At 53.4% G+C, this 27,233-nt stretch overlaps 1 protein-coding gene across 2 annotated transcripts in view; it reads right to left on the bottom strand.

Moving 5' to 3' along the window:
* Positions 1-27,233, bottom strand: part of GTF2IRD1 (GTF2I repeat domain containing 1) — a 111,428-nt gene that overhangs the window by 7,400 nt on the left and 76,795 nt on the right. For both annotated transcript variants that reach the window (XM_014548516.1, XM_014548517.1), the window contains exons 22-23: positions 4,013-4,090; positions 2,052-2,244 (exon numbers count right to left, since the gene is read on the bottom strand). In XM_014548516.1, the coding sequence (XP_014404002.1) occupies positions 2,052-2,244; positions 4,013-4,090 (271 nt within the window). The remainder of the gene's footprint in view (positions 1-2,051; positions 2,245-4,012; positions 4,091-27,233) is intronic.

Raw genomic sequence — 27,233 nt, 5'->3', positions numbered from 1 at the left:
TCCTGTATTTTCCAGTTGTTACTTCAGGGGGTGGGGGAGAATGGAAACCTCTATTCTTCATTGGAGACCTTTCTGAATGATTTGATTTTTTTGTACACATTCAAATATTATTTTATTTTTAAAACTGAAAAGGAAATATGCGTAGGGGAAAAATATGGAACACACCACAACATGAACTCTGAAGAGGAGAGTTATGGAGTATCTTCTTTTCTTCTACCTTTTTAGATTTTCCTAATTTGTTTTTAAATCTGAAAAAAATCAAATAACTATTCTATTTAAAGTATTATAAGGATACTAGTGGCCTGGTGCATAAAACTCGTGCACATTAAAAGGGGATTAATTAGAGGAAATATTTTAATATTGCTATTTGCCCTTTCTCTATAATAGAAGTGTTAGAGATGAAAGAAAATTAGTAAAATGTATATGAAAATCTCTTCCTCCTGTCAGAGTCTGGGGTGCACCACGGGACACAGAGTCAAGTCCCCGCCTACCCATGTGCGCCTCAAAATTGCGTGAGACCCAGACCCGGCCGGCTCCCCCCAACTGGGCTAGATCCAGACCCTGCTGGTCCCACCCTTGTCAAGTCCCGCTGGGCAGGAGGTGCAGCCTTAGGTCCCCTGGCCTGGTGCCGGGGTGGGGAGTGTGGCCTGAGGTCCCCCAGCCCAGGCCGGGGTGGGGGGCATGCCTTGAGGTCCCCCATCAATCCTCGCCGGGCAGGGGGCGTGGCCTGAGGTGAGGTCCCCCATCAATCCTCGCCAGGCGGGGGACGCAGCCTGAGATCCCCTGTCAAGCCCCGCCGGGCAGGGAGCGTGGCCTGAGGTCCCCCGTCAAGCCCTGCCAGGCAGGGGGCACAGTCTCAGGTCCCCCGTCAAGCCCCACTGGGTGGGGGGCGCAACCTGAGGTCCCCAGGCCCGGGGCGAGGGGAGCAGTCTGAGGTCCCCCAGCCCAGCACTGGGGTGGGGGGCACGGCCTCAGTTCCCCAGTCTTGAAGCTGGGGCCTGGGGTGTGGCCTGAGGTCCCCTGGCCTGGCACCAGGGCAGGGGGTGTGGCCTGAGGTCCCCTGTCAAGCCCCACGGGGGCAAGTGTGGGGGGGGTCAAAGCCTCAGGTCCCTGCTGATTGCTCGTTAAGGTTCATTACGGGAACTTGGCCTCCCCTGTGGGTGCAACCATCTTGTGTTACGGAAACCACCCCCTCTGCTGTGGGTGCCGCCATATTTGTGTCGGAGTGATGGTCAATTTGCACATTCCCTATTTATTATATAGGATATGGTAAAATATGGACAAAAATAAAAATAAAATATCTCTGGGTGATGAAAAGACTGTTATTGTATAAATACCATTAAAATGGGTAAAAATGATAGAGTCAGAAAGTCAAATTTAATTAAAAATTTAAAAATAAACAAACACCCATGACTGTTGCGGCTGTGTTTTTAGCAGAAAGGGGTTGTAATCAGGACACCTGGTGATATAGACTAAACATCTGTGTCCCCCAAATTCAATGTTGAAACCTAGTCCCCAAGGTGACGGTATTAGAAGGTGATAGGTCACGAGGGTGGAGCCCTGGTGAATGGGATGGATACCTTATAAAAGAGGTCCCAGAGCGCTCCCTTGTCCCTTCCACCATGTGAGGACACAGGGAGAAGGTGGTCATCCATAAACCAGAAAGTGGGCCCTCACCAGACACTGAGTCTGCGGGCACCTTCCCAGCCCCCGGAACTATGAGAAATACATTTCTGTTAAGCCACCTGGTCTACGGTATTGTTACAGCAGCCTGGACAGGCTAAGATACCTGTGTCTGGAGCCAAGCTGACTCACACTGACTTTCACCATCCCTTTCCTGATCTGGGTACCGGTTTTCTCAGCTTTAAGATTCGAGTGTTAAGCTAGCCGCATTCTGGATTCTGTGCAAGTGCATGATGGGTCTCTCAATCTCCCTCTCCCTTTCCCCAGGCTTGGCTGGGGGCCTGCTTGGGGATTCCCCTCCCGGATCCAGGCAGCACCCTCTCCCTCGGCCACTCTTCCCACCCTGCCCCAGGGGCTGGGGCACTCACTGGAGCTGGTTGATGATGACCATTCGGACATGCTCCCGGGCCTTCAGGATCTTCTCCAGCCGGTGGATGTCGTACGTGTTGGGGTTCCGGAAAGGGATGTCATCAGGCAGGCCTGTGACCTCGACGGCGTCTGGGCTGTCCCGGATCAGTTTGTAAGGGACCAGCACAGGCCGGTTCAGGCCCAGGGCCTCACCTAGGGGACACAGGGGGTCAGGGTAAGGAGAAGATGTCCCCTGTTAAGGCCAAGCCCTCTGGGAAAGGGCTGGAACCTGGCAGGGCCCAGCACAGCAGCCATCACACCCCTGAGAGTTTTAAAGTCAACACAAACACACCATTTAAAGATCCAATTAGCAAAACTACACATCTAACACCCAATGCTGATAATGAAACAGGTACAGTCACACATGCCGGGTGCAAGGATTTGTCAAATGTGCACACCTGGAACTGACAAATGAGGGCTTGATAGCTGCTGAGAACCCACTGCTTTTATTCAGAAAAGATTAAGTCCTTTAGTATCAGGGATGAAATGATGTGATGTCTTGGATTCACTTTAAAGTTTTAAAAGTATCAAAGTGAGTTTGCAGAAAAAGATAAAATAAGACTGGCAAAATGCTGGTCATCACAGAAGCCGGGTTTGGGTTACGGGGTGGGCTGCCATGTCATTCTTTCTGCTTTTGTGTATGTTTGAAAACTGGTTCCAAAATAAAAAGTGAAAAAGACAACAGCACCAACCCCCAGCAGAGTGGCTTCCCATTTACTCTCAAAATGAAACCCTGACTCACCTCAGGCCTGCCCACATCCCCGCTGCACCGGGAACCTCGCCCACCTGCGTGCTCTGCTCCGGGCCCTCCGCCCTCCCGCTGGTCCCTCTGCCTGGCAAGCTTTTCCTCCAATGTTTGTCCCCACTTGACATTAAAGTCTCAGCTAAAACGCCCCCTCTTCGAGAGGCTTTCCTGATCACCTAACCAGAGAGGCCTTGGCCTCCCACTCCTAACCCCCCCCCGCCCTCATTCTCGGCCACACTTCTGCATTTTCTTCTCTCTCTGAAATTCTTCTTTGTAAAAATTTTACTGTATGTCTCCTCTGCTACAAGGCAAAATGGAAACCTCGCCCACCTGCGTGCTCTGCTCCGGGCCCTCCGCCCTCCCGCTGGTCCCTCTGCCTGGCAAGCTTTTCCTCCAGTGTTTGTCCCCGCTTGACATTAAAGTCTCAGCTAAAACGCCCCCTCTTTGAGAGGCTTTCCTGATCACCTAACCAGGGAGGCCTTGGCCTCCCACTCCTAACCCCCCTGCCCTCATTCTTGGCCACACTTCTGCATTTTCTTCTCTCTCTGAAATTCTTCTTTGTAAAAAATTTACTGTATGTCTCCTCTGCTACAAGGTAAAATGGAGAGAGTACAATATTCATCACAAATAAAGTGTAAATGCACGTAGAGCACTTGGTACAGCCGGACACTCCATAATCTAGAAAGTGCTGTATCAATTGTAACTATATCAACGGTCCCACCCTGGGCTCTGCCTTCAGCACAGGGCCTCGCATCTCCTGGCTCTCATCTTCCCATGCCCATCTCCCCCTGAGGCCTGAGCCCCTGATGGCTGGAGCAGACTCCTTCCTCTGGAATCCTCAGGGCTGAGCACTGGTTGGGCGGACGGGTATGTGCATAAATAAGTCCTTGGCCGTGGGCCATGGCCTCTGCCACACAGCCCAGGCCTGGAGGAGCAGAAATGCTGACTGCTGTCGCTGCCCTGCAGACCACAGACTGGGTTCTTTCCCCTTCTCGGAGAGGGGCACTGAAGGATCAGTTCCCATCAGTCACGGGCAGAGCAACTATGTCCTCAGGCAGAGCTGGCAGGCCAGCTGGGGGCAACTGGAGGCCAGGCTGGCTGCAGAGGGAGGAGGGGCCACCCAGGAAGACTGGCCCCACAGATCCTGCCCCAGGGGCCCCGCCCCGGGAAACTGACCGTATTTCTCATTGAAGAGCTCCTTCACCTGCTCCCGAAGGATCACCTTCTCCCCGAGTCTGTTGGCATCATCTTCATCTACAAGAGGAAGACATGGGGGCATGGGGGTTGGCATGGGCTTGGCCACTGCACCTGCTCCCTCTCCCATGTGGCACCCCGGACCCTCACCGGCTGGAGCAGTCTCCCCAGGCCCCACCCACTCCCCTGCAGCCTGCTTCGGTCCCCATCCATCCATCCATCCATCCATCCCACATTCTCTGAACAGCTCCTCCAGCACAGGCCTCATGTGAAGCACAGAACAGCCTGAGGAGAGGGAGGCAGGGCCCCTCCACCGAGGCACACACAGCTTAGGGGGGTGGCACACAGTCACAGCGCCCACCCAGAAGAGACACCTACAAGGAGACATGGGGCATGCATCGTGCAAGTCCGGAGAGGCTCCCTGGGAGAGCGAGCTGTTTAGGGGGTGTCTCTCCTTCTGTTAGAAGGCTGATGAGGGTGGAGCGGGGTTGGGGAAAGGCACCCAGGCACAAGGGCTGGCCCATGCATGGCACCCAAGGGTGCAAGGTCACAGCACACTGGATGTGGCTGAAGCACAGGCTGGTGCTAGGGGAAGCGGCTGTGAGGGGTCCAGCAGCGGGTGCCAGTGTGACGGAACTGGACTCACAGGCACTCACCCTGCCTGCCTCACAGTCCACCAGCCCCAGGCCCGTGTCAGGGAGACAGAACGCACCAGGGCAGCTCTTCATGGGCTTGGACCTTGTGTTCCCCTCACCCCTCTCCTTGGCTTAGAAGAGCAGCTGGGTCAGGGGAGCCCCAGAGATAGGGCCTGGGCTGGGGGATGTCGAATGTAGGAGAGGCCAGGGGAGTGGACGGCATGAAGAGGGTCCCAGGACAGCAGCCTGCTGGCTTGTGGCCTGAGCTGGGGAGAGAGCTGGAGTTCCAGGAAGGGCACTTTGTACCATCACACAGTAACCACACTGGCTGGGCCTCGGGCCCGGGCTGGGGGCGGAGCTGGACACTGGCAGGGAGCCAGGGCCCGGGAGATAAGGGGCAGGACAGACAGAATGGGTCTGTGGAGAAAAACAACGCCTGCTTTAATCTGGAAAACCTCAGAGAACTCAGTGCCATTTAGAAGGCGGACGGGAACGGCGTTTCCCAGGCCCTGTATCTCTCAGCATCTGCGGCCCCTGCCTGCACATCTCTCTCCCCCAGTCTGGGGGCTACTCCACAGGCCGGGGAACTTTCCATCCTGCCTGCCGATGCCCCTCCTCCCCGCGCTCCTTCACCTGCTGCCCCTTGTCTGGCCCTGCTCATGGCCACCCTCCTGACTATGGAATCTGTCAGATCTACAAGTTCCTGCCTCTCTCTTTTCAGCTATCGGGGTGCCTGAGACACCCAAAACACCAGGCAGCCCAATTAACCTCCTCCTGTGTCCCCATCTCAGGGAGCGATGGCTCTACTCCGCTGCACCAAGACCCAAACCTCAGCCCCTCCGGAACCCTCCCTCCCACAAGCCCCAACACGGCCCCTCCACATGGTCTCCAGGACCCTAGACGCGGCTACCACAGACTTGATCCTTCTCCAGGTCCTGGGAAGACAACTGACAGAGTCCTGGGCCCAAGGACCACCGAGAGCCTTCAGGGAAGTGGCAGACACTTTCCACTCGTCCCCTTGCAACAGGGATTCCTCTGGTGGGCAGGACTCTGCACAGGCATGACAGCACCGCAAACCGGGGAAGGGCGCCTGGGTTCACACCACTGTGTGCCAGACGCTTAGCTGACACCTTTCCCAGACACCACCACGGCCCCTCCTCACCACAGCCCAGGATACAGAGGTTCAGAGAGGTTACGTAACTTGCCCAACAGCACACAGCTGGTAAGCGCCAGGATAGTGTCTGACCCCGGAACCCTGCTCTTTCACTCCCCCACAAACCCCGGGTTTCCTCAAGTCTCTGTCTCCCCATCTACACAAAGAAGAGCTGATCTTTAAGGTGTTTCCTCTTAATTTTTTGCTGTATCAGCTCATAGTTCCAGGTCTGTCTCCTCTTGAGCCCAGGGAAAGGCTGGATTTATAGCTGGTTCTCGACGAAGCCTGCTGGATTGAAAGGGAGTGGACAGCAGTCAAAGGTGAGCCAGACAGCTGAGGTTGCTGTGGTTGTCTGAGAGTGCCTGTCGCAAGCACCCACCCTGCCTCCCCTGGAGGCTCCTGCTGCCCCGTGGGTGGAGAGAGACCAAAGCAAGACAGCCTCCTCACCTTGGGAGAGGCAATGCCAGCCCCCAGAGGGCACAGGACTTGGGAGTCAGAAACCTGAGTCATGTGACGTCAGCTCTCAGCATTTCCGCTCACTGCTCCTTTGTCTCCTGAACAAATATTTCATGAGCGCGGTCCCACCTGGACGCGGTGCTGTTCCTGGGCACTTAGCAGAGCACAGAAAACAGCCCTCGTCCGAGGCAGGAGAGGGTGAGGAACGCGGTGACCCGCCGGCTTGAACACCGCTATGTGAGGACCGTGCCAGGCCCACAACAGTTACCACTGGGTTCTCCCGCCTCAGCATCCAGCCTCAGCTTCTCCCCACCTCTTTCCCTTATTTAATTTGGAGGAAAGATGGCCCTTTTTTCGTAAATGATCAGTTGAATAAATGGGCCAGTAGGTTCTGGGGGTGGGAGGGGAGGGTGCCCCTGCCCCTCTGGGCACTCAGAGGAAACAGGAGGCAGTTCCTCGGGCTGTGGGGGCAAAGGAGTGACCCCCTTTCTGGGAGGAAACCTGAACCAGAGGGGAAGGGGCCCCTCCATGTTCCTGCCCCAGCCCCAACCCCAACCTGCCCAGCTCTGTGATGGGGAGAGGGCAACGTGACCCTCAGAACATACTGGTGTTGGGGCTTGGAGGTGCCAAGGACAGAGCTGGGCTCCCTGACGTGAATCGTGGTCAAAGTTCCTGGCTGATGCAGCTTGGCCTGGCATCTGGTTACCCCTGGGGTAAAGAATGGGGGCAGGGGGACGGGAGCTACACGCCATGGTCTAAAGCAGCGGTTCTCAACCTTCCTAATGCCGCAAGACCCTTTAATACAGCTCCTCATGTTGTGGTGACCCCCAACCATAAAATTATTTTCGTGGCTACTTCATAACTGTAATTTTGCTACTGTTATGAATCGTAATGTAAATATCTGATATGCAGGATGTATTTTCATTGTTACAAATTGAACATAATTAAAGCATAGTGATTCATCACAAAAACAATATGTAATTATATATGTGTTTTCTGATGGTCTTAGGCGACCCCTGTGAAAGGGTTGTTCGATCCCCAAAGGGGTCACGACCCACAGGTTGAGAACCGCTGGTCTAAAGGCTAGTTATTACTATTCTGAACCCTGAGTCAGCAAACCTATTCTGGGGATTGAGAATAAACCACGCCTCCTGTGCGCCTCTGAACCTAGGTTGGCTGTAAAAGACACCAATAGCTGCAACACTGCAGAATGTTCTCCATTTGGAAACATAATTAGGCTCAATGTGGAGTGTGAGTGTGTGTGTGTGTGGCCTCAAAGTATCTGCTTGAATGCCTACATACAGTGGGGAAGAAGGGACAGTGACAGGAAAGGTCCCTGGCTCAGTAGATTACAAAGCCATCTTGATTGTAACCCTAATGCTGTGTGACATTTGGAAAATCACTCAACCTCTCTGGGCCTTCCTTTCCACATCCTGCAAATAGGAATTCTAGCCTGTTGGGAGGATCTAATCATGTCACATAAAAAAAACTTCAAGGTCTCAAGCCATCAAAATCAAATTGTTGTTGATGGCAGTACTAGACCAATGCCTCAATTATCCTGTGGTCTCAGGAAATGAAACTTTACAGGAGACTCTTCCGGATAATGGAAGTTTGTTCTCTTAATCCTCTGGGTTTGATTTTCCCATTTTAGGTAGAACAGTTTCTAAATTGTATCCAGTGCCCCTTTCTTATTAAGCACACAGTGGGGGGGCGTGAGAGAAATCACCCTCATGATCTACCCCCTAGTGCCTTCCAGAAAGTGCCTCCTTCACCCCCCGCAGCAGTGACCTGTATCCCACTGCCCCTGCCCCATCCTGCGGGCATTTCTCCCGCCTCTTCCTGCTCATTCCAGTTTCCTGGTCTCCTCTCTTTCCCTATTGTCTGCCCCAGAAGCTCTCATCTTGTCCTTTCTAATCCGCTGTTCGTTAGCCGAGGATTAACGAAATTTTGCCTGGGGGATGAAAGCAACCAAGCTTATTAAATCACAGCCAGAGTAGATACACAATTTTAAGCCGATCAGCTTCGGGGTGATGCTTGGGGTGGCTGGCCCCACAGCCTTCTCCTGGGGCAAAGTACCAGAGCCGTGAACAGCCTGGACTTTCCCTGCCTGGTGTGAGGCCTGCAGCTGGGACTGATGACCATGCTGATAAGCAAGATCATAAACAGAAGCACAGAGGCAGCCCACAGTGAGGGAAGGGCTGCTTAGAGGAAGAGCTTGGTCCAGAAGGTGGAATAAATATTCCTCCTCTTCCCTCTCTCTGCTGGGCCTGGGCGGGTCTGGACCTGCAGAGAACATGGTGGACGTGAGGGCGCTCCGCCTTGGGGGAGCAGCTGCCGGGGCCACAGGTGGGAGAGCAGCCACATTCTTCCCTCAGGCCTGCAGCTGAAGACATCTATCTCCCTTTCCTGGCACCAGGCCTTTGCCAGGAGAAGAAGGTGCACTTGGGTTCATCTTTTAACTCCTATTGGGCCTGCACGTAGGGGCAGCAGGAATTCCGTCATCTGTTTTACAGATGGAGAAACTGAGGCTCAGAGAGGGGGTGGCTGTGCTGCAGCGGGTGGAGGCCCTCGCCCAGGCCCGTGACCTCATGTACCGAGAGAAACGTCTGTACATGCGCAGAAGGAAACATGTGCAAGGGTGCTAACTGCAAGGCCTTGGGAGCAACCCAAGCGGCCTAGGGCAGGAAGACAGAGGAATTCAGGGCGGTATGGCCGCTCCATGGAACATTACGGGGCAGTGAAAACAAACAAGCCACAGCTGCAGGTTTCCACAATATGTTACGTAACGTTAAGTGACAAAAGCAAGGCCCGGACTCGTTATAGTAGGGTACCGTGGTTATGAGAGTAGAAAAAAAAAAAAAGCAAATGAAACAAATTTGGTTTAGGCAAATATTATATGCCATAGAACAATTCAGAATATCAGCTATTGAACAATGATTATATAATGTGGTGGTGGTGGTGGTGGGGGAACAACCGCCATAAAAGACATTGAGGAATATGAATATAGACTGTATATTAGACAAGAGGGAGATGTTAGGTTTCATAAGTGTTATAATAATGTTGTGGATATGTAAAAGAATAGCATCGTTCTGAGGAGATGTGGGAGATGTGTGTTGAAAGATGTATGAAGAGTCAAGATGTCTGCAACTTACTTCAAGTGGAAATAAATGGGGAGGGGGTGTGTCTGTGTGTGGGGGAGAAAGATGGAGGGAGGAAGAAGGGAAACCTGGCAAAATGTTAAGAATTAATGAATCAGAGAAAGGATGTATAGGCCGTTACAACACTATTCTTTCATTTTTTTCCTGCAGTTTTGAAAATTTGGAGGCAAAAACCAAGAGAATGGTACACATAAAATTGAGGGTATTTGTGCTGGGGATAAAGGGGGACAGGATGACGGAGAGCACCTGGGCGGTGCACGTTGTTGGTACTGTTCTAATTCTCATGTGGGTGCTGGGTCCACGGTGTTCGTCGTAGTATGCATTAACCAGTTAGCAGACCATCAGGAGGGAATACCAACGAAAGAATAAAAATAAATGAATACTAAGGGCAATGTGGTAGCCGGGACTGAACACCGAAACATCAAAAGGACGTTAGTGGAAAAACTGATGAAATTTAACGTCTGTAGTTTAGTTAATCACATCGTGTCAATCCATGTTAATTTCTTAGCTTTGACAGATGTGCCAAGGTTATGTGAGATGTTAATGTCCTAACATGGGTCAAACGGTATTTGGGAACTCTGAATCTTTGCAATTCTTTGTAAATTAAAAATTATTTCAAAATAAAAGGTTATAGCAATTCATCGATTGCTACATGCAGAGATCGATGACAGAGCGATTGATGTGATTAGTGCATGAGGTCCACTGGGGAGGGGAAGGGAGGAGGGAAGAGAGCAAGTGTTCTCCCTGACAGCTCCCTCAGGCCTGGCTCTGTGTTCCCATCAATCCGCCTCCCTTCCCTGGGTGGATGGTGGGTGGAGGATGGGCCACAACCTGCTGGGGCAGGTGCTCTGTGCTCCTCCCTAGAGCCCAGCTGTCTGACCTCCAACTGCACACAAGGGGCTGAAACAGTGGCCAACAGGGGACTCTCTGGCTGGGGCCTCCCTGTTGGGGCTACCAGGCCCTCCCACTATCCCCTCAGCTGCCAACATGGGGATACAAATCCCACATCTGCTGACCACACACCCACCAGTGACTGCCTGCAAATTGAGGGCTGCCCTTTGCTCCTCATCATGAGGCTGACCTCTAGGTGTTGACATCCCCGTTTTACAAATAAGTAAACTGAGGCTCAGAGGAGTCAAGGTGCCTGCCCAAAGCCACCAAGGATCAAGGTCTGCCATCGGTGGCACTAGGACTCAAATCCACGTTTCTCTGACGCCTAGGTTCTGCTTTCCTGTCTGAGATCAGCCCAGCACAGGGGTGGGCAAACTTTTTGACTCGAGGGCCACAATGGGTTCTTAAACTGGACCGGAGGGCCGGAACAAAAGCATGGATGGAGTTTGTGTGACCTAATATAAATTCAAAGTAAACATCATTACATAAAAGGGTACGGTCTTTTTTTTTTTAGTTTTATTCATTTCAAACGGGCCGGATCCGGCCCGCGGGCCGTAGTTTGCCCACGGCTGGCCCAGCACCTTCTGGAAGGGCTGTCTCACAAACGCTCCTGCAGCCCTATGGCTTAACCTACGAGCCAGGTTGGGCAGGGCAGGCACCCAGTTTTGTAATGGGGTCCATCCTAGACAGACAATCCTTGGGCCAGCCATACTCATGGCCTTTCCCAAGGGGAGATGCCTTCTTTCCTCCCCCCACCTCTCTCTCTCTCTCTCTGTCTCTCTCTCCCCCTCTCTCTGCTTTGCCTCCTTTTCTCTCTTCTCCCTTCCTCCTAGGTCCCAGCTACACAGAGACAGGGACAGCGCTGACCCAAGGCTGGCCAAGGACCAGGCGGAACTGTAGCCACACTGGCCAGACACAGAATGCCATGCCCTCCGCATGATGAGCAAGGCATCTGCCCCTCTCTTGGGAAAGGTGGACAAACTGGGGCTGTTGACCGCACAGGCTGGGGCAGAAGGAATGCGCTCCTGCATCACCTGGCTGATTCTGAGGACACACCCTCATGCTGTGCAGCAGCAGCAGCCAACGCTACAGCTAACTACCAAGAATGCACATTCCCTGCGGGCTGGGATGGTTGTTTTTCAGTGACCTGTTTATTTATTGAGCACCTATAATAATGCCTGACACATCATAGGTGCTCAATAAATAGAGAAATCAAGCTCTTTAAAAAAAAATCTTTATTTATTTCAGAGAGGAAGGGAGAGGGAGATGGAAACATAGATGAGAGAGAATAATTGATCGGCTGCCTCCTGCACACCCCCTACGAGGGATTGAGCCCACAACCCAGGCATGTGCCCTTGACCGGAATCAAACCCGAGACTCTTCAGTCTGTAGGCCGACACTCTATCCACTGAGCCAAACAGGCTAGGGCGAGAAACCAAGCTCTTAAGTGCCAGACACTATTCTTAGATCTTTGTATGGATTCATTCACTTAATCCAGGGGTCTTCAAACTACGGCCCACGGGCCACATGCAAATACAAATATTGTATTTGTTCCTGTTTTGTTTTTTTACTTCAAAATAAGATATGTGCAGTGTGCATAGGAATTTGTTCATAGTTTTTTTAAAACTATAGTCCGGCTCTCCAACCGTCTGAGGGACAGTGAACTGGCCCCCTGTTTAAAAAGTTTGAGGACCCCTGACTTAATCCTTCCAACAACCCTATGAGGCTCTATGAGGATCTGCATTTTACAGATGAGAAAGCTGAGGCACAAAGAAGACAAACCCTGCCGTAGGTTACACAGTGAGTGAGTGGGGGAGCCAGGATTTACCCTAGAGACCTAACCACCTCGTAGTATATATAGCCTCTCTCTGTCCTGGCTGCAAGGACAGCAGAGGAATGTCTAAAACCCAGGCTCATTATCACGCTGAGTGCCTATCAGAACCTTGTCTCCACACGTGAGGAGGGAAGAGATCTTCCTTCCACCCCACCCATGCTGCAGCGCCTCACTCTTCTGCACTTGCAGCCCCGAACCCACATTTCCAACTGCCTCCTTGAGCACCTTGGGTTCTGCCCTTCCCCAAATAGCCTCTCCCTGTGTCCCAGACCCCGCTCTCCCACACAGCTGCTCAAGGGAGAAACCGTGGCTGGCTGCCTCCAGCCCTTGGTAGGCTGTCGTGGCCCCACAGCCGAGCACGTGGCCCCCCATTAGCTGTCCTAATCCCCGGAGCCTGTGACTAGGTTTCTTTATATAGCAGAAGGGACTGTGCTGCTGTGACTAAGCTGAGGATCTTGGGGTGGGGAGATGATCCTGGATGATTCCAGTGGGCCCTAAATAGAGGGTGAGGCAAAAGCAGGCTTACAGTTGTTCATGAGGAAAAGAAGACAGCAACGCATAAATAATACAAGGATAAACTCCGTTTCCAGTGCTCACAACTGTAGACTCACTTTTGCCCCACCCTGTATAGTCACTAGGTCCAAAGCAGGAGCTGGGACAACGGAAGCAGAGGGCGGAGTGGTGCTTTGAAGATGGAGGAGGGGCCATGAATTCGAGTGGCCCCCGAAGCTGGAAGACGAGAAAACAGTTCCTGCTTAGAGCTTCTGGAAGGAACCTGCCTGCCGACGCCCCGGCTGTGGCCCTGCTGTAAGGCTAAGTTCAGGCTTCTCACCTCTACAACAGTAAGGCAATAAACCTGCTTTAAGCCACTAAGTTTGAGTAATTTATTACAGCAGCCACAGGAACCCTGTATCCCCTTGCCTCCATCCACAAATCCAGGTGATCTCCATGACAAGCCACTTTCTTTCTTTTTTTTTTTCTTTTTTTGTTAATCCTCACCGGAGGATATTTTTCCGTTGAAGGAAGGAGGAGAGACTGAGAGAAACATCGATGTGATGTTTCTCCTGCACTCGCCCTTATCAGGGCCGGGGATGGAGCCTGAGGTAAGTGCCTTTGACCGCAACGGAACCTGGGACCCGTCAGTCTGCAGGCTGACGCTCTATCCACGGAGCCAAACCGGCGAGGGCGACAAGCCACTTTCCCAGAGAAACTTCCCACGGGTCCAGCCTATGGATCAGTGGACTCTCATCTCACGGTGACAAGAACTTCTCACCTGGCCTCCCCAAATCCATTCTCTGCTCTGCAAGCCACATTGATCTTTCTGAACAGTCTACCTGACCATGTCATTCCCTTGCTTAAAACCTGCCGAGGGCTGCTGTCCACCTGACAAATCCATCCTCCTCCCCCTGGCACACAAGACCCTCTGCTGGTACCACTCTTCCTGCTTGTCACCCAGGTAGTATGTTCTGCCTGCCATTCCCCAGGTCCCCACCTGAGAGGTCATGGGAAATCTGCGCAGTTTCATGGAATAGATAACGGACCATGAAGGGGGGACTCTATTCCTGCCCCGTCCTGTGTGGCATCTATGATCATGTATGGGGGCGGGGGGTTCCTATAAAGGACAATTTTTCCTCTCGGGCCCAAGACTGGATCCTGCTAGGAAGCCATCACTGCTCAGGGCCTGATCCCAATATCCCTGCAAGATGCTCAGCCAAGTCTCTGGGCTGTGGGGTCTTCACGGCCACAAGGGGAGAAGGCTCCCCGCTGGGGAGAAATGGGGTTTTTCCATTGGGCTTCCGGACACTGCCCACTCTTCCCTGACCAGCTGACCAGCTCCTCCTCATCTTCCCAACCCACGAACACTGAAGGCACCAGGACTCCGGCTCTGACTTGACTCACTTCCAATGATCTCATTGTTTTAGGGCTTTAAAAACTAGCAATGTGCTCATGACTCCCCAAATTATACATCAAGCCCAGAGCTCCCTGAGCCCCCTGCCTGTGCATGGACCTGCTACTAGGTGACACCCCAGAGTTCACAGCTACAGAATTAGCCCTGACACTGCAGTCTCCCAACTGGCTCCTCCTTTTCTTCCAGCTCAGCCCAAATCCCCAAGGTCAAACTCCTCTCTCTCACAGCTACACCAGCAAGTTCTATTGGCTTTAGCTACAAATATACCTGGAGCCAACGACTCACCCCTGGGCCTCCCGCCTTACTTTCGCCCTGATTCCATCTGTCCTCCCCCTGCAGTCAGAGCAATGCTGTTAAAGTCTAAATTGGATTCTTTCTTCTGCTCAGAAGCCTGCACTGGCTCCCAGCTCACTCGGAACAAAAGGCAGCATTCTTACCCAGCCCCACACAATCTGCCTTCCCTCCCATTTCCTACCACGTCCCGCATCTCCTTCCTCCAACACCCTGGCGGGTGATCGCAGGGCCTTTGCAGGTGTTCTCTGCCGGCAGTGATAGTCTTGTCCTCCCCCCCAGCTCACTACCGCCCCCTTCAGGCCTTTATGCGAAGGCCTTTCCTGGACACCTACCCATCTGTTGCAACTCCCTAAAAATAAACACAACCCCTCTCATGGCTTCTCTGCTTCTCCTTAGCACTCACATCTCACTCGCTTTATACTTCACACACTGGTTATTCTCTGCATCCACACCAGAACGTAAGCTCCGCAAGGCAGGCTGTTGACTTTTAAAGTCAGTGTTGATGAAATGTCCAGCACCCAGCCCAGTGCCTGACCACAGACACCTGGGAACTGTTCATGGACGAAATAACTGCACCTGAGCTCCCAAAGCCTTGAAGGGCCCCTCTGCGGGCTGTGCTGTCCTGGTCCCCATGCCTGGGAGCCCCCCACCCCCCAGGTCCCCGTGGCCTCTTTTGTCACAAGACCCCTCCCGAGGCTGGAAAGATCCCGTCCACCCAGCAAATGCCCGGTGCTGAGCCACACTTAGTGCCCCGCCCCCGCTTCTGTGGCTCAAAGAGGAATTTATCAGGCAGTAGGAGCTTCTGTTCAGCAGCCAGTGCCTGGTGACCCCTCCAGCTGATCCCCTTCCAGCCCAAATAAAGGCGCTGGTTGTTCCTGTCGCCTTGGGTGGTCCCAGTTGGGGACATGGTTTCAGTGAGGTTTTCTGGAATGTTGCACAAGAGTCAGAAGCCCCCTTCTGGGGCCCATGTTTAACCATCTCTGGGGAACTCTGAGGTTCCCCTCCCCCACCTGGCAGGGCTGGGGCCACCGACCAACCCAAGGGCAGGACGGGGCTGCAATGACCCAGCTGAGCCCCCACAGGCCAGGAAAAGGGTGGGGCCTCCTGACATCACATCCTTCCATCGCCCACTGCGCAGCCTCTCCGGGAAGAAAGGAGGCAGCCGGCCAACTCTGGGCCTGGCAGCCAGGCGTCTGTCTGCCCACAAAGGCCTCCAGGCCCCGCCCAGCAGATGCCAGCTCCTCCGGGGAAGGCGGAGGAAGATCGTTACTGGAGCCTAATTAACCAAGAAAAGCAGAGATAATTAAGTGGAAAAACATGTGGCTGGCGCTGGAATTGTGCTATCTTTAGAAACTTGAGAAAGGAAGGTTTTATTTTGAGTCCTCAAGGGCCCGACAGAGATATGGGGTGGAGAGAAGGTGGGGAAGGAGAAGCCGAGGAGTGAGCCTGTGACTGGGGGCGGGCAGAGCGCGGTGCAGGGAGTGGGGGAAGGTCGCCACCGAGGGCATTTCGGCTCCGTGTAGCCTCAAGGCCCAGAGGCAAGAAGGCTATTTATCTGAGATCACGGGCAGCAAGTTAACTTACCCGAGATCAGATAGTTAGTGAGCTCACCCAAGGTTACAGACAGTTAACTTGTCTAAGGTCACACGGCTCAGAAGTGGTGGGACGGGTTTCTGAAGGGGCCGAAGGGGACCTGTTCCCGCCTCCGGAGAGGGACCCAGAAGGGGCGCCCATGGGGACCATGATAGATGTCACCCCATGTGAGAGGCTCCCTGAAAACGGGGCCGTGGCCCTGCCCCCAGGGAGCTCCGCTCTGGGAACTGGGCCTCAGGCTGTGCTGGGGGTGGCAGTGAAGTGAGTGACGTAGAATTATCTCCTTTCCTCAGCCGAATGCAATTTTACACTGTAGTTCCTTAAATTAAAACTCAAGTCGAGTTTATGAAATAGACCCTGCGAGGACTTCCTAGACCAGTGGTTCTCAACCTGTGGGTCGCGACCCCTTTGGCGGTCCAACGACCCTTTCACAGGGGTCGCCTAAGACCATCCTGCATATCAGATATTTACATTACGATTCATAACAGTAGCAACATTACAGTTATGAAGTAGCAACGAAAATAATTTTATGGTTGGGTCACAACATGAAGAACTGTATTTAAAGGGCCAGAAAAGCTGGGGCTGCCAAGAACTCCGGCCCTGGCTTGCAGAGGTGCTTGGCTCCGGGGACATCAGCACAAGAGCTTGCCAAGGCCGGGTCTGCAGGGTCCAGTCCACACTGCAGAGCCAGGCCTTCCAGGCCCTCCACGCTCTGGCCGGGCCGGCCTGCCCGCTTCGCCACCTCCTGCTCCGGACGGGCCATTCATCCCCCTCCTGGCCGTGGCTGTGTGCTCCAGGGTGGCCCTGCTGTGGGACTCTTTCCATTAACACGCAGGGAAACCGAAGCCCAGGCAGGCAAACCTGACTTGCTGGAGTCAGACAGGAAGTTGGCCGCCTGCTCTGGGTGCCCAGGGGGCGGTGGCCTGGCTGCTCAGCCGGGGGTTCCCTCACGCTGGCAGGGTGGGCAGGGTGGAGGGAACGAAAGGAGAGGAAGCTGGGGCAGGGCAGCTGGGCCTGTAACTGGTTACCATTTGGTTCCCAGACCAGAGAGGAGCTGTGGGGAAGCGTGGGGTTGAGCAGCAAAGGGAAGGAATGCGGAGTGGGTGGGGGCGGCCCCTCACTCTGCACCCTCCTGGTTCTGAGGGCATGGGCTCCGCCTCCCTTCCTCACCAGGCGGGTGGGAGGGAGCTGCACCAACTGGAGCCGGCCCCTCCTCTCCAGCAGTGCGCCCTGTGGGAAGCGGCCTCTTTGCTTCCCTCCAGCAACAGGGAATTCCCTTCCAAGGCTTTTTAAAAAGCCACCATTATTTGAGGATAGTTCTAGAATGTTCTTTACTTCTTTGATCCCTCTGGTGTTGCCCAGGACTCAGCTCTTCTTACCCGCAACCCCCTCCACTTCCTTTCCTTGGGCTCCACCTTCCCCTGTTCCTTCAAAGGCTCTTTTCCTCCAAGGTCTCTTGGAGGTCGCAGGACTCTGGGCTCGACCCTGAGCCCTCCTCTGCCACCTTCACACCGACCATGCCCAGCCCCATCGCCACCCTGCCGGCTCTAAGCACCACTCAGGACCTGCCAACTTCACATGTGTCCCTGCGTGTCCCATAGGCCTGCAGACCAAGCCTTGAGTACCACGATCATCCTTCCAGAACCTTCCCCCCTCCCTCTCACACCCTACTGTTACATCTAGACCCAACTCCACCATCTCTGGGTCCTGCCGCCACAGCCCGACCTCACTGCGGAGTTTAGCCTTCTGTAATCCGCCCAAGGTGGGTGGATGTGCAGTTACCAGGTTAACCGTAGGATAATGCAAAGCAGATCCTATCATGTCAGACTGAAAAGGCCTCCAATGTTACAAAATAAAGCTTGAATCACCAGGATTTGGGTCAGGGTCTTTTATAATCCTGGCTTCATTCTTCTTTTGTTGTTGTTAATCCTCACCTGAGGATATTTTTTATTGATTTTTAGAGAGAGTGGGAGGGAGGGCAGGAGGAGAGAAACATCAATGTGGGACACATCAATGGTCGCCTCCCTCACGTACCCTGGGATAGAACCTGCAATCCAGGTACGTGCCCTTGACAGAGAATTGAACCCAAGCCCCTCGGTCGGTGGGCTGATGCTCTAACCATCGAGCAACACCAGCCAGGGCCTCATTCTTTTGCAATCTTCCTCCTCCAATGCCCAACACCCGCCCACCCCCTGCTCAGGCCCCACAACAGCACACACCTGGGTATGACTTTGCCTCTTTCCGCCTCAGTGTGCTCAGCTGCCTCACAGGCTGGTGTGAAAGGCATAGAGCCTGGCGTGCCAGGGGCTCAGAAAGGCTGGATGCGGTCCTTTCATGGCTCCCAACCTTTGTGGTGCTGTCCCAGCCTGGAATTCCCCAGCCACCCGGCCCTGACCCCCAGATGCAGCTGGTTCTCGGGGGTGGGAGAAGGGTTGGTACTGAACTCACACAGCTGCGGCTGGGCTCAGGAAACCAGCACGGCTCCCCTCATATTTCCTGGAAATCAACCTGCATGCAGACTAGCATTCCATGCCCCTGGCTCTCGGTGCCTCAACCTCCTCCCTCCCTCCCCATCCTTTTAGGCCTCACCTCCAGGGCCCTGACTCCAACGGTCTTTTACTCCCATTGGAACCTACAGCCCCTTGCTCCGGTGGCCACCCTTCCCATCTGCCTCTGAAGAGTCAGCAGAGGGGCTCTTGCACAAGCTCTCAGCACTCGCTCTTCTGCCCACCTGCTTCTTGGGGGGAGAAGCCTCCTCTCACCATTCCTCCCACCTTCTCTGCGACATCACTCTTTTCTTTCATTAAAATCATGCTGTTGCCCTGGCCGGTGTGGCTCAGTTGGTTAAGCGTCATCCCAGGTTCCAAAAGGCCACCAACTTATTTATTTATTTATTTTTAAAAAAATATATTTTATTGATTTTTTACAGAGAAGAAGGAAGAGGGACAGAGAGTTAGAAACATCAATGAGAGAGATCGATCAGCTGCCTCCTGCACGCCCCCCACTGGGGATGTGCCCGCAACCAAGGTACATGCCCTTGACCGGAATCGAACCTGGGACCCTTGAGTCCGCAGGCCGACGCTCTATCCACTGAGCCAAACCGGTTCGGCAAGTCCACCAATTTGATTCCTGGTCAGGACACATGCCTGGGGTGAGGGCTGGATTCCCAGGAGGGGACATGCAGGAGGCAGCCTAGCAATGTTTCTCTCTCCCTTCCTCTCTAAACTCAATAAAAACATATTAGAAAATAAAGTCATGCCGATGCTATTCCCACCTCTAAAACTCTCTCCTCCCATTTCACCCTGCAGCTCCCTCTCCATCTCTTCTGCCTCTAAAAGGTCACCTGTCCCCGGTGAGTTCCGTTTCTCTTCTCTCCTTTCCTGAGCCCACTACTCCACAAAGGTTCCCGCCCAGCCTGAACCAGGCCTCAGGGACTCTGGGTTGCTCAATCCCACAGTTCCGTTCCAGGTCTCACGCACTCGACCCTTCAGCAGCATTGGGCCCAGGTGATCACTCGCCTTCAACTGTTTTTCACTTGGCTTCCAGGTGACCCATCTCTCTCTCCACTTAAATGCTGGAGGGCCCAGGGCTCATCCTTGCACCCCTTCCGACTGGACTGTCCTCATCCTCACTGTGATCTGGTCCCGTAACTGAAATACAGAAGGGCTCCTGACTGCACATGTCTAGTGGGACCCTCCCGGATTTGTGGATCCAACTGCCTGACCTGCCTGTCTACTTGGGGGTTAAACTTGCCCACTACTCTGCCCCCTAACTTTTCCCAGTTGTTCAGGACAAAATCTTGATGTTTTGAGGGTTCAAAATGAGTCCCCCCTTGATGTGCCTCTGTGGTATGCAGATTGTTTTGAGCTAAAGGCAACTACTTCTGCCCTAGTCAGTTTGGCTCAGTGGATAGAGCGCCATCCTGGGGACTGAAGGGTCCCAGGTTTGATTCCGGTCAGGGGCACATGCCCAGATTGTGGGCTCGATCCCCAGTAGGGAGCGTGCAGGAGGCAACCGATCAATGGTTCTCTCTCATCATTGATGTTTCTATCTCTCTCCCTCTCCTTTCCTCTCTGAAATAAATAAACGTGTATTGAAAAAGATAAAGGCAATTACTTCTTCTGACCCATCTACAGGACAGCGCAAACTTGTGCGGACTAAACTTCGGCTCTTACCTCCTGCAATGACCTGTTGAAGCCCCCAAGGTGCATTACCTCATCCCGGGCTCAGGATGTCTTACACACCTCAGTCCCCCTCTCTATGCCGAACCTCCCCTGCACGTGGGGCCTCTGACTCTCTCCTGTAGGCAGGGTTCCCACACATACGTATGTATTAAATGTGGTTTCATTCTCATGCTAAAATGTCTCACGTCTATTTAATTACTAGACCAGCCAGAAGAACCTCGAGGGCAGAGGAAAGTTTGTTCCTCCTCCACAATGTCAACTTGTCCTCTCTCTTTTCCGCACACTCACACCCACAGTATCAGCAATCTTGTCGGCTCTACTTTCAAAATATGTCCAAGGCCCCAGGGCCTTCCATTGACTGGCCCCACCCCCTGGATCTTTTGACCTGGATTTCTACTTGGCTTATACCAGTGGTTCTCAACCTTCCTAATGCCGCGACCCTTTAATACAGTTCCTCATGTTGTGGTGACCCCCAACCATAAAATTATTTCCGTTGCTACTTCATAACTGTAATTTTGCTAGTTATGAATCGTAATGTAAATATCTGATATGCAGGATGTATTTTCATTGTTACAAATTGAACATAATTAAAGCATAGTGATTAATCACAAAAACAATATGTAATTATATGTGTTTTCCGATGGTCTTAGGCGACCCCTGTGAAAGGGTTGTTTGACCCCCAAAGGGGTCGCGACCCACGGGTTGAGAACTGCTGGCTTATACCCTCACTTCTTTTAGGCCTTAACTCTTTACATATATATATATATATATTTTATTGATTTTTTTTTTTTTTTTTACAGAGAGGAAGGGAGAGGGATAGAGAGTTAGAAACATCGATGAGAGCGAAACATCGATCAGCTGCCTCCTGCACAATCCCTACTGGGGATGTGCCCGCAACCAAGGTACATGCCCTTGACCGGAATCGAACCTGGGGCCCTTGAGTCCGCAGGCCAACACTCTATCCACTGAGCCAAACCGGTTAGGGCTAGGCCTTAACTCTTATATGTTGTCTTCTCAACACAGTCCTATCTCTGTGGTATTTGTCTCCATGGCACTAGTCACTATTGAATAGTACTGTCTCTCCTTATTTACCTGTCTCCCTCACTAGAATATAAGCACCACCAGAGGAGATTTTTGTATATTTTGTATTTCTATATCTTGCTTGACACAGAGCAGATACTCAATAAATTTCTGTTGTATAAATAAATGAACCCAAAGGATTGTGAGCCTAAAGGGTTAGATAGGTAGGACCAATGTTATAGATGCTGGCAGCCAGAGGGGGGCAGCAAAGAGCCACCCAGTGTAGATGAAAGATGAAGGTGGGGAGTGCATGCTGAGTGACCTCGAGCAGGTTCCTTTCTCTCTCGGAGTCTCAGTTTCTTCCTTTAAGACAAGTTATGGGGATAGATCACTTGTGCTGGTATGGGAAGTCCTTGCAATTGACAGACCATGAGCATGATGTGGATATTAGGCGTCCATAGTGTGAGGAGTGACTAAATGTCCACAGTTGGCGGACAGGGTAGTTAACTATGATGCAGCTTAATGAGGGAATATTATAAAGAGTTTTAAAGACCTGAGGCCAGCCCAGCTGGGTGTGGCTCAGTGGTTGACATCAACCTATGAACCAGGAGGTCAGGGTTCGATTCCCGGTGAGGGCATATGCCTGGGTTGCAGGCTGAATCCTCACTGGGGGTGTGCAGGAGGCAGCCAATCATTGATTCTCATCATTGATGTTCTTCTCTCCCTCTCCCTTCCTCTCTGAAATCAATAAAAAAAATTTTTTTAAATAAAAATAAAGACACGGGGCCCTAGCCAGTGTTAGAGCATCAGCCTGCGCACAGAAGGGTTGCAGGTTTGATTGCCGGTCAAGGGCACATGCAGGAGGCAATCAATCAATGTCTCGATGTCTCTCTCTCCCTCTTCCCCTTCCTCCCTCTCTAAAAATCAACAGGGAAAATATCTTCCTGTGAGGATTAACAACAAAAACAACAAAAAAGAAAAACAACAAAAAAGACACGGGGAAATACTTATGTTTTAAGTTTGTGTGTATGTAAATTTCAGAGAAAGAACAGGGAGATGTAAAATTAATAAGCTTGTGGAAAAATCTGGAAGAAACGTATCATCATAACAATGAACAGCCATGGCCAGTTAGATGTTTATATTTTCAGACTTTTTAGCATGGGTGTGTATTTGCTATTCCCTTTAGGTTTTGATGACCGGCTAGGACAGTGGTCGGCAAACTCATTAGTCAACAGAGCCAAATATCAACAGTACAACGATTGAAATTTCTTTTGAGAGCCAAATTTTTTAAACTTAAACTATATAGGTAGGTACATTGTTATTAACTTAACTAGGGTACTCCTAAGGCTTAGGAAGAGCCACACTCAAGAGGCCAAAGAGCCACATGTGGCTCGCGAGCCGCAGTTTGTTGACCACTGGGCTAGGAGAATGTGCTGTGGCTATTACTACTCCTGCTACCTGGGCAGAGGTCCCCTCCGTCCTTAGTCCCTGCTTCTGCCCAACACATCCCGACAGCTTCCTGCTGTCCCAGGTTTTCGCGGTCCCAGCCCCTCTGGGTTTCAGAGAGTCACCGGGACTTGAGTACAAAGGGTGATGCCAGATTCACCCCGAGTCCCTTCCCCAGCAAACAACCCTGCCGTGCTCTGTGCGTGTGCCTGCCGGGGGCCCAAAGATCTGTGGCCCCTGGTGCACATCTGTTCCTGGGAGCTGGATGCCTGGGAGGACAGAGACGACCCATTCGTGTTCCTAGCCACCCACCCCGCTGGCCCCTGGCCCAGTCTCCCTCCTTTAACTCAGTGTTACTGCAGGCAGGTGGGCTATAACTGTTGTGTACCTCTCCAGGCCTCACTGGCTTGGGCTCCTGGGGTCAGGCCTGCGTTACCTCGGCTCCTTGAGGTTAGGCGAGAGCTCACTCTAGTATGAGTGGGGGGCCTGGCCCTACCGTCCATCCCTCCGCCGTCCCAGCTCCTCCAGCCTGAATGCCCACTCCCCAGGGGTCCCATGAAGCCCCTGGCCCACTGCTCCCCTGACTGGAGGCCTGAAAGCCCTCCCATGCTCAGTCCAAGCCTGTCTTTCTCTCTAGCCAGGTGCCTACCACCACGCAGCACGAGCGGGAAAGGCTACCAGACACCAGCGGGGAAACAGGCCCTGAGGGCAGATGTGTACCCAGTTGGGACAATGCTAATGGCCTTGTGGGGTCATCTCTTTGGACTCAGAACAAAACTGGCCCAGGAAGGGCCATACCCTCGCCCAACTCTGGGCCAGCCCACCGTTCCAGGCCACACTGTCCAAGCCCCAGATTTAATGACCAACTTATTTTCAAAGCACAGTTTTCTTCTTTATGATTCATCTTCTCAGGATGTTTCTGTTAGGAACGGCCTCTATGGGAGCCTTCAACAAATGACGTGGAAAATCTGAGAGCCATCCTTCAAGGGGTCCCTCCCTACCTAGGGAAGCTCCCCTCCTTCCCAAGGCTCACCCCAGCGCCCCATTTCCGCCCTCCCCAAGCATGAGTCACGTCCAACCCTCTGCAGTGTGGTAGTGGCTGCAGAGGTGGGCTTCATAGAAGGTTCCAGGCCCTTGGGGTGCGGGCAGTGCTCAATGGGTAAAAACAAGGGGTGTCTCTCCAATCACCTGGTGGACAACTGTCCATGGATATCTTCTGGGTACCAGTGTTAGTGTTGACACATGACATTCAAGACTTGACGGGCCCCCTGCTCCTCACTGCTTGGCACTATGAAATCCTCTGGAACTTGGACACAAGTCCAGGGAAAGGGGATCCTAAAGAGACTCAGGTTAAGTTTCTGCCACTATGTAATGGTGGGTTTTGGTAGAAATCTAGTTCAATTTTAGAAGAATAAAAGAGAAAGTTCATATCATACACGTCTGAATTAGCCGACTAAGGTTCACTCCGTATTTTTAGAAGATGATGAAAGAGAAAGGAAAGTCTCAAAGCCTCCACTGTGCCAGGATAAGGGCTGCCTCTTGGTCAGGACACACCATACCCTCCAGCGGAAGGGGCTCCGTCCCTTACTGGTGCCCTGGCCATGTCCCCTGGGCACCTCTGAACCCTGTGCCAGCACCACACACTGTTCTGCTCACCTCCAAGGCCCAGGTCAATGTTACCCCCTCCAGGAAGCCTTGCAGAGCCTCTGGAATAACAGTCACTGCCACTCGCACTGGCTGAGCGTTTTCCCACAGCAGGTCCAGGGCTGAAGGCTTTACAAATACTCATTTGAGTGTCAGGACAAAGCCCCCCGGGGCAGCAGGGTGAAACTGGCCTCCAGAGCTCACCCACCACTGCCCACCATCTGTCCAATTCAGATCACCTGGGGAAGCGGGTACGACTATCTCTGTCTTACAGAGGAGGAAGGGCGGCTCAGGATGTGAAGGAATGAGCCCAGTCACATGGCTAGTAAAGGGTGCAGGGATTTGAACTGGGTCCCTCTGAACACCAGCCTGTGCTTTCCCATGGCTGACACGCTGCCCAGCTATTCCTCCACATGCCCAGGGCACCTGCTAACGTTCGCCTCCCCCCGAGACCCGAGGTCCTGCTCCAACATCACCCCGATGCTGGCCTGTATCAGGCGTCAGTGATTTTCTCATGGGAGATTTGGAACAGCCCTCTCTGGGGCAGGACCAGCGCTCAATGACCTCCAGTGAGCCCTCGGTCTCCTGTGAGCCTGGACAGCTTCCCAGCCCAGCATGACAAGTGGCATGAGTAGGCTTGGAGCTGGCGTGCCAATGCCTGGAAAGGTGCTGGCAGTTCCATCCCTGAGGGCTGGGGCCAGGGCCACTTTTCCACCTCCTCTTCCAGGCAGCCTGCCATCTTCTCCCACACCAGGTGGGCGATCAAGTATTTCCAAGGCCTTTCTCTGTACACAGAGGAGGCAAAGGGAAGGCCAATGGGTAGGTGGGCAGGCAGACTGGCACAGAGACTGGGGGTTGATGGCTGAGATTCAAGAAGCTGCTCTAACAGCAAGATGAGCTGCAAGCTTTCCTAGTTGGAGGGTAAGCCCCGGGCGGTGAAAGCGGTCACCCCCGGAAGGACCCAGGAGCGCTGTGGTCTGAGTGAAGGCTGCTGGCTGACCCTCTGCCCCAAGCGTTTCTCTCTAAAGCCTGACACTCCACTATGCGATGGCTGCTCTGAATTACATACCACCTGCCTGTGACCACGGTCTCCTGGCAGAAAGCAGGGAGCCGGCTCGGAGCCAAGCTCCCCCACTCCAGGTGGGCCATCCCAGGCAAGTCACTGACGTTCCCAACATCCGTGAGCAGGGAGCAGAAAAAGGTGCCAGTGCAAAGCGCTGACCTCACAGCCCAGCACACATCAGGCGTCTTGACTTTTCTTTGCTGCTTTCCAAACTAATTTAAAATGTACACGCCCCTTTCAGTCCTCCAAGGGGACCCTTTCTTCTGGGGAGGAGGGGCTGGGAGCAGAGGGGAAGCCGAGGGGAGGCCGAGGGGTGCCTCACTACACTTCTAGCCTTCATCAGCAGAGGGAGGCTCGGCCATGCTTCCGGCTGCTGCTTACGGGATCGGGCCCAGCACTGACACCAACTTGGGCTGAAACCCAAGTCGGGGCAGGCAGTGGCAGGAAGCTGACTCAGGGGCACCAGCACTGATGTCTATCAGCCCTGGAGCCAGGCGAGTGAACCACAGGCTGCCAACCATGTCCTGGAGCAAGGCAGGCCCACAGAGGGCCAGGCAGCCAGGAGGTGGAGAGGGGATGGGCTGGTGATGCCAGGGAAGGTGTGTTCTGGTTCCCAGGGCCAATGAGAAGAGAGCTGTGTGCCCAGCCGGTGTGGGTCAGTGGTTGAGTGTCGATCTATGAACCAGGAGGTCAGGGTTCGATTCCCGGTCAGGGCACATGCCCGGGTTGCGAGCTTGATCCCTAGTAGGGAGTGTACAGGAGGCAGCTGATCAATGATTCTCTCAGCATTGATGTTTTTATCTCTCTCCTTCTCCCTTCCTCTCTGAAATCAATAAAAATATATTAAAAAAAAAAAAAGCTTAAAAAGAGAAGGGAGCTGTGCAAGTCCACAGGCCTATGATGTTCTCATGAGCATTTGAGTATTCATGCGCCTGCCCTGCTGTCCCCAGCCTGCTTCCAGGGGAACCACTCACTTCCCCTGTGGGCGTCTGAATCAGGGGGCCCCGGGTTCACCTCTCCAAGAGGATGGGCCTAAGGCCACCCGCTCGGCGCGTGAGGCGGCACATCGCTGAAACCCTGAGCTCTGCTTCCCCCGAGTCCGGCTCTCGCACCTAACTCATCGGCCCGAGGAGTCAACGTGATGCCTCTGTGTTCTTCGCTGAAACCCTAGAGCCTAGAACACAGCAGGCCCTAGGAGGGCCTTGGAAACGTGTGTAAGATGAGCCCACATGAGGCGGGTCTGACACCCAATCATCTGGTCAGGGCCACCTCGGCTGCATTTTACTACTACTTCCACCACCTCCACTTTAGTAACATCATCTTGCCGTTTTCCCATCTCCGAGAGCTCAGGGATCTGGGTGGGCCTCGGATCCCTGCTGCTTACCGACCTCCTTTCCCTCCCCTCTCCGAGTCCCGGCTTCTCCAGAGGCCCAACTGGAGCCTTCCTTTCCAGGAAACCTTCCCCAGTCACCCCCATCCCCGCTTCCCTTCCTGGGGGGTCCCTGCAGCCTGACAGCCGCTGCCACATCACTACACCCTCAGGAAGTCTTGCCCCCTCCAGTTGGATGGCCTCCTGACCCTTCCCCAGAAGCCCGCCAAGCCAGGCCTGGGCGCAGGGAGTGAACAGCTCCCGGGAGCAGGGGCCAAGGCCACGCAGGTGGGAGCCAGCCACTGTGTCCAGGACCGTGAACCAGACTCCCGGGCGGCAGGCTCCCTCTGCCGTGGGCCTGCTGTGGCGGCTCACCCATTCCCAGCACAGCCGGGCAGCCTCCCCAGGGACACAGGCCGGCTGGTGTTCACACCCGCAGTGGCTTCGGGGGCGGGCACGGTGTGGGGCGAGATGGCAGGGCTCCCCCGTCTCTCCATACACAGGCCCTGGCCAGCCCGGAGTGCTCGCCGGGCGGCCATGTTGCCCCCACAGGG

Source organism: Myotis brandtii, unplaced genomic scaffold (genome assembly GCF_000412655.1).
Source record: "Myotis brandtii unplaced genomic scaffold, ASM41265v1 scaffold510, whole genome shotgun sequence".
Lineage (NCBI taxonomy): Eukaryota > Metazoa > Chordata > Mammalia > Chiroptera > Vespertilionidae > Myotis > Myotis brandtii.
This window is presented reverse-complemented; position numbering and strand designations above follow the sequence as displayed.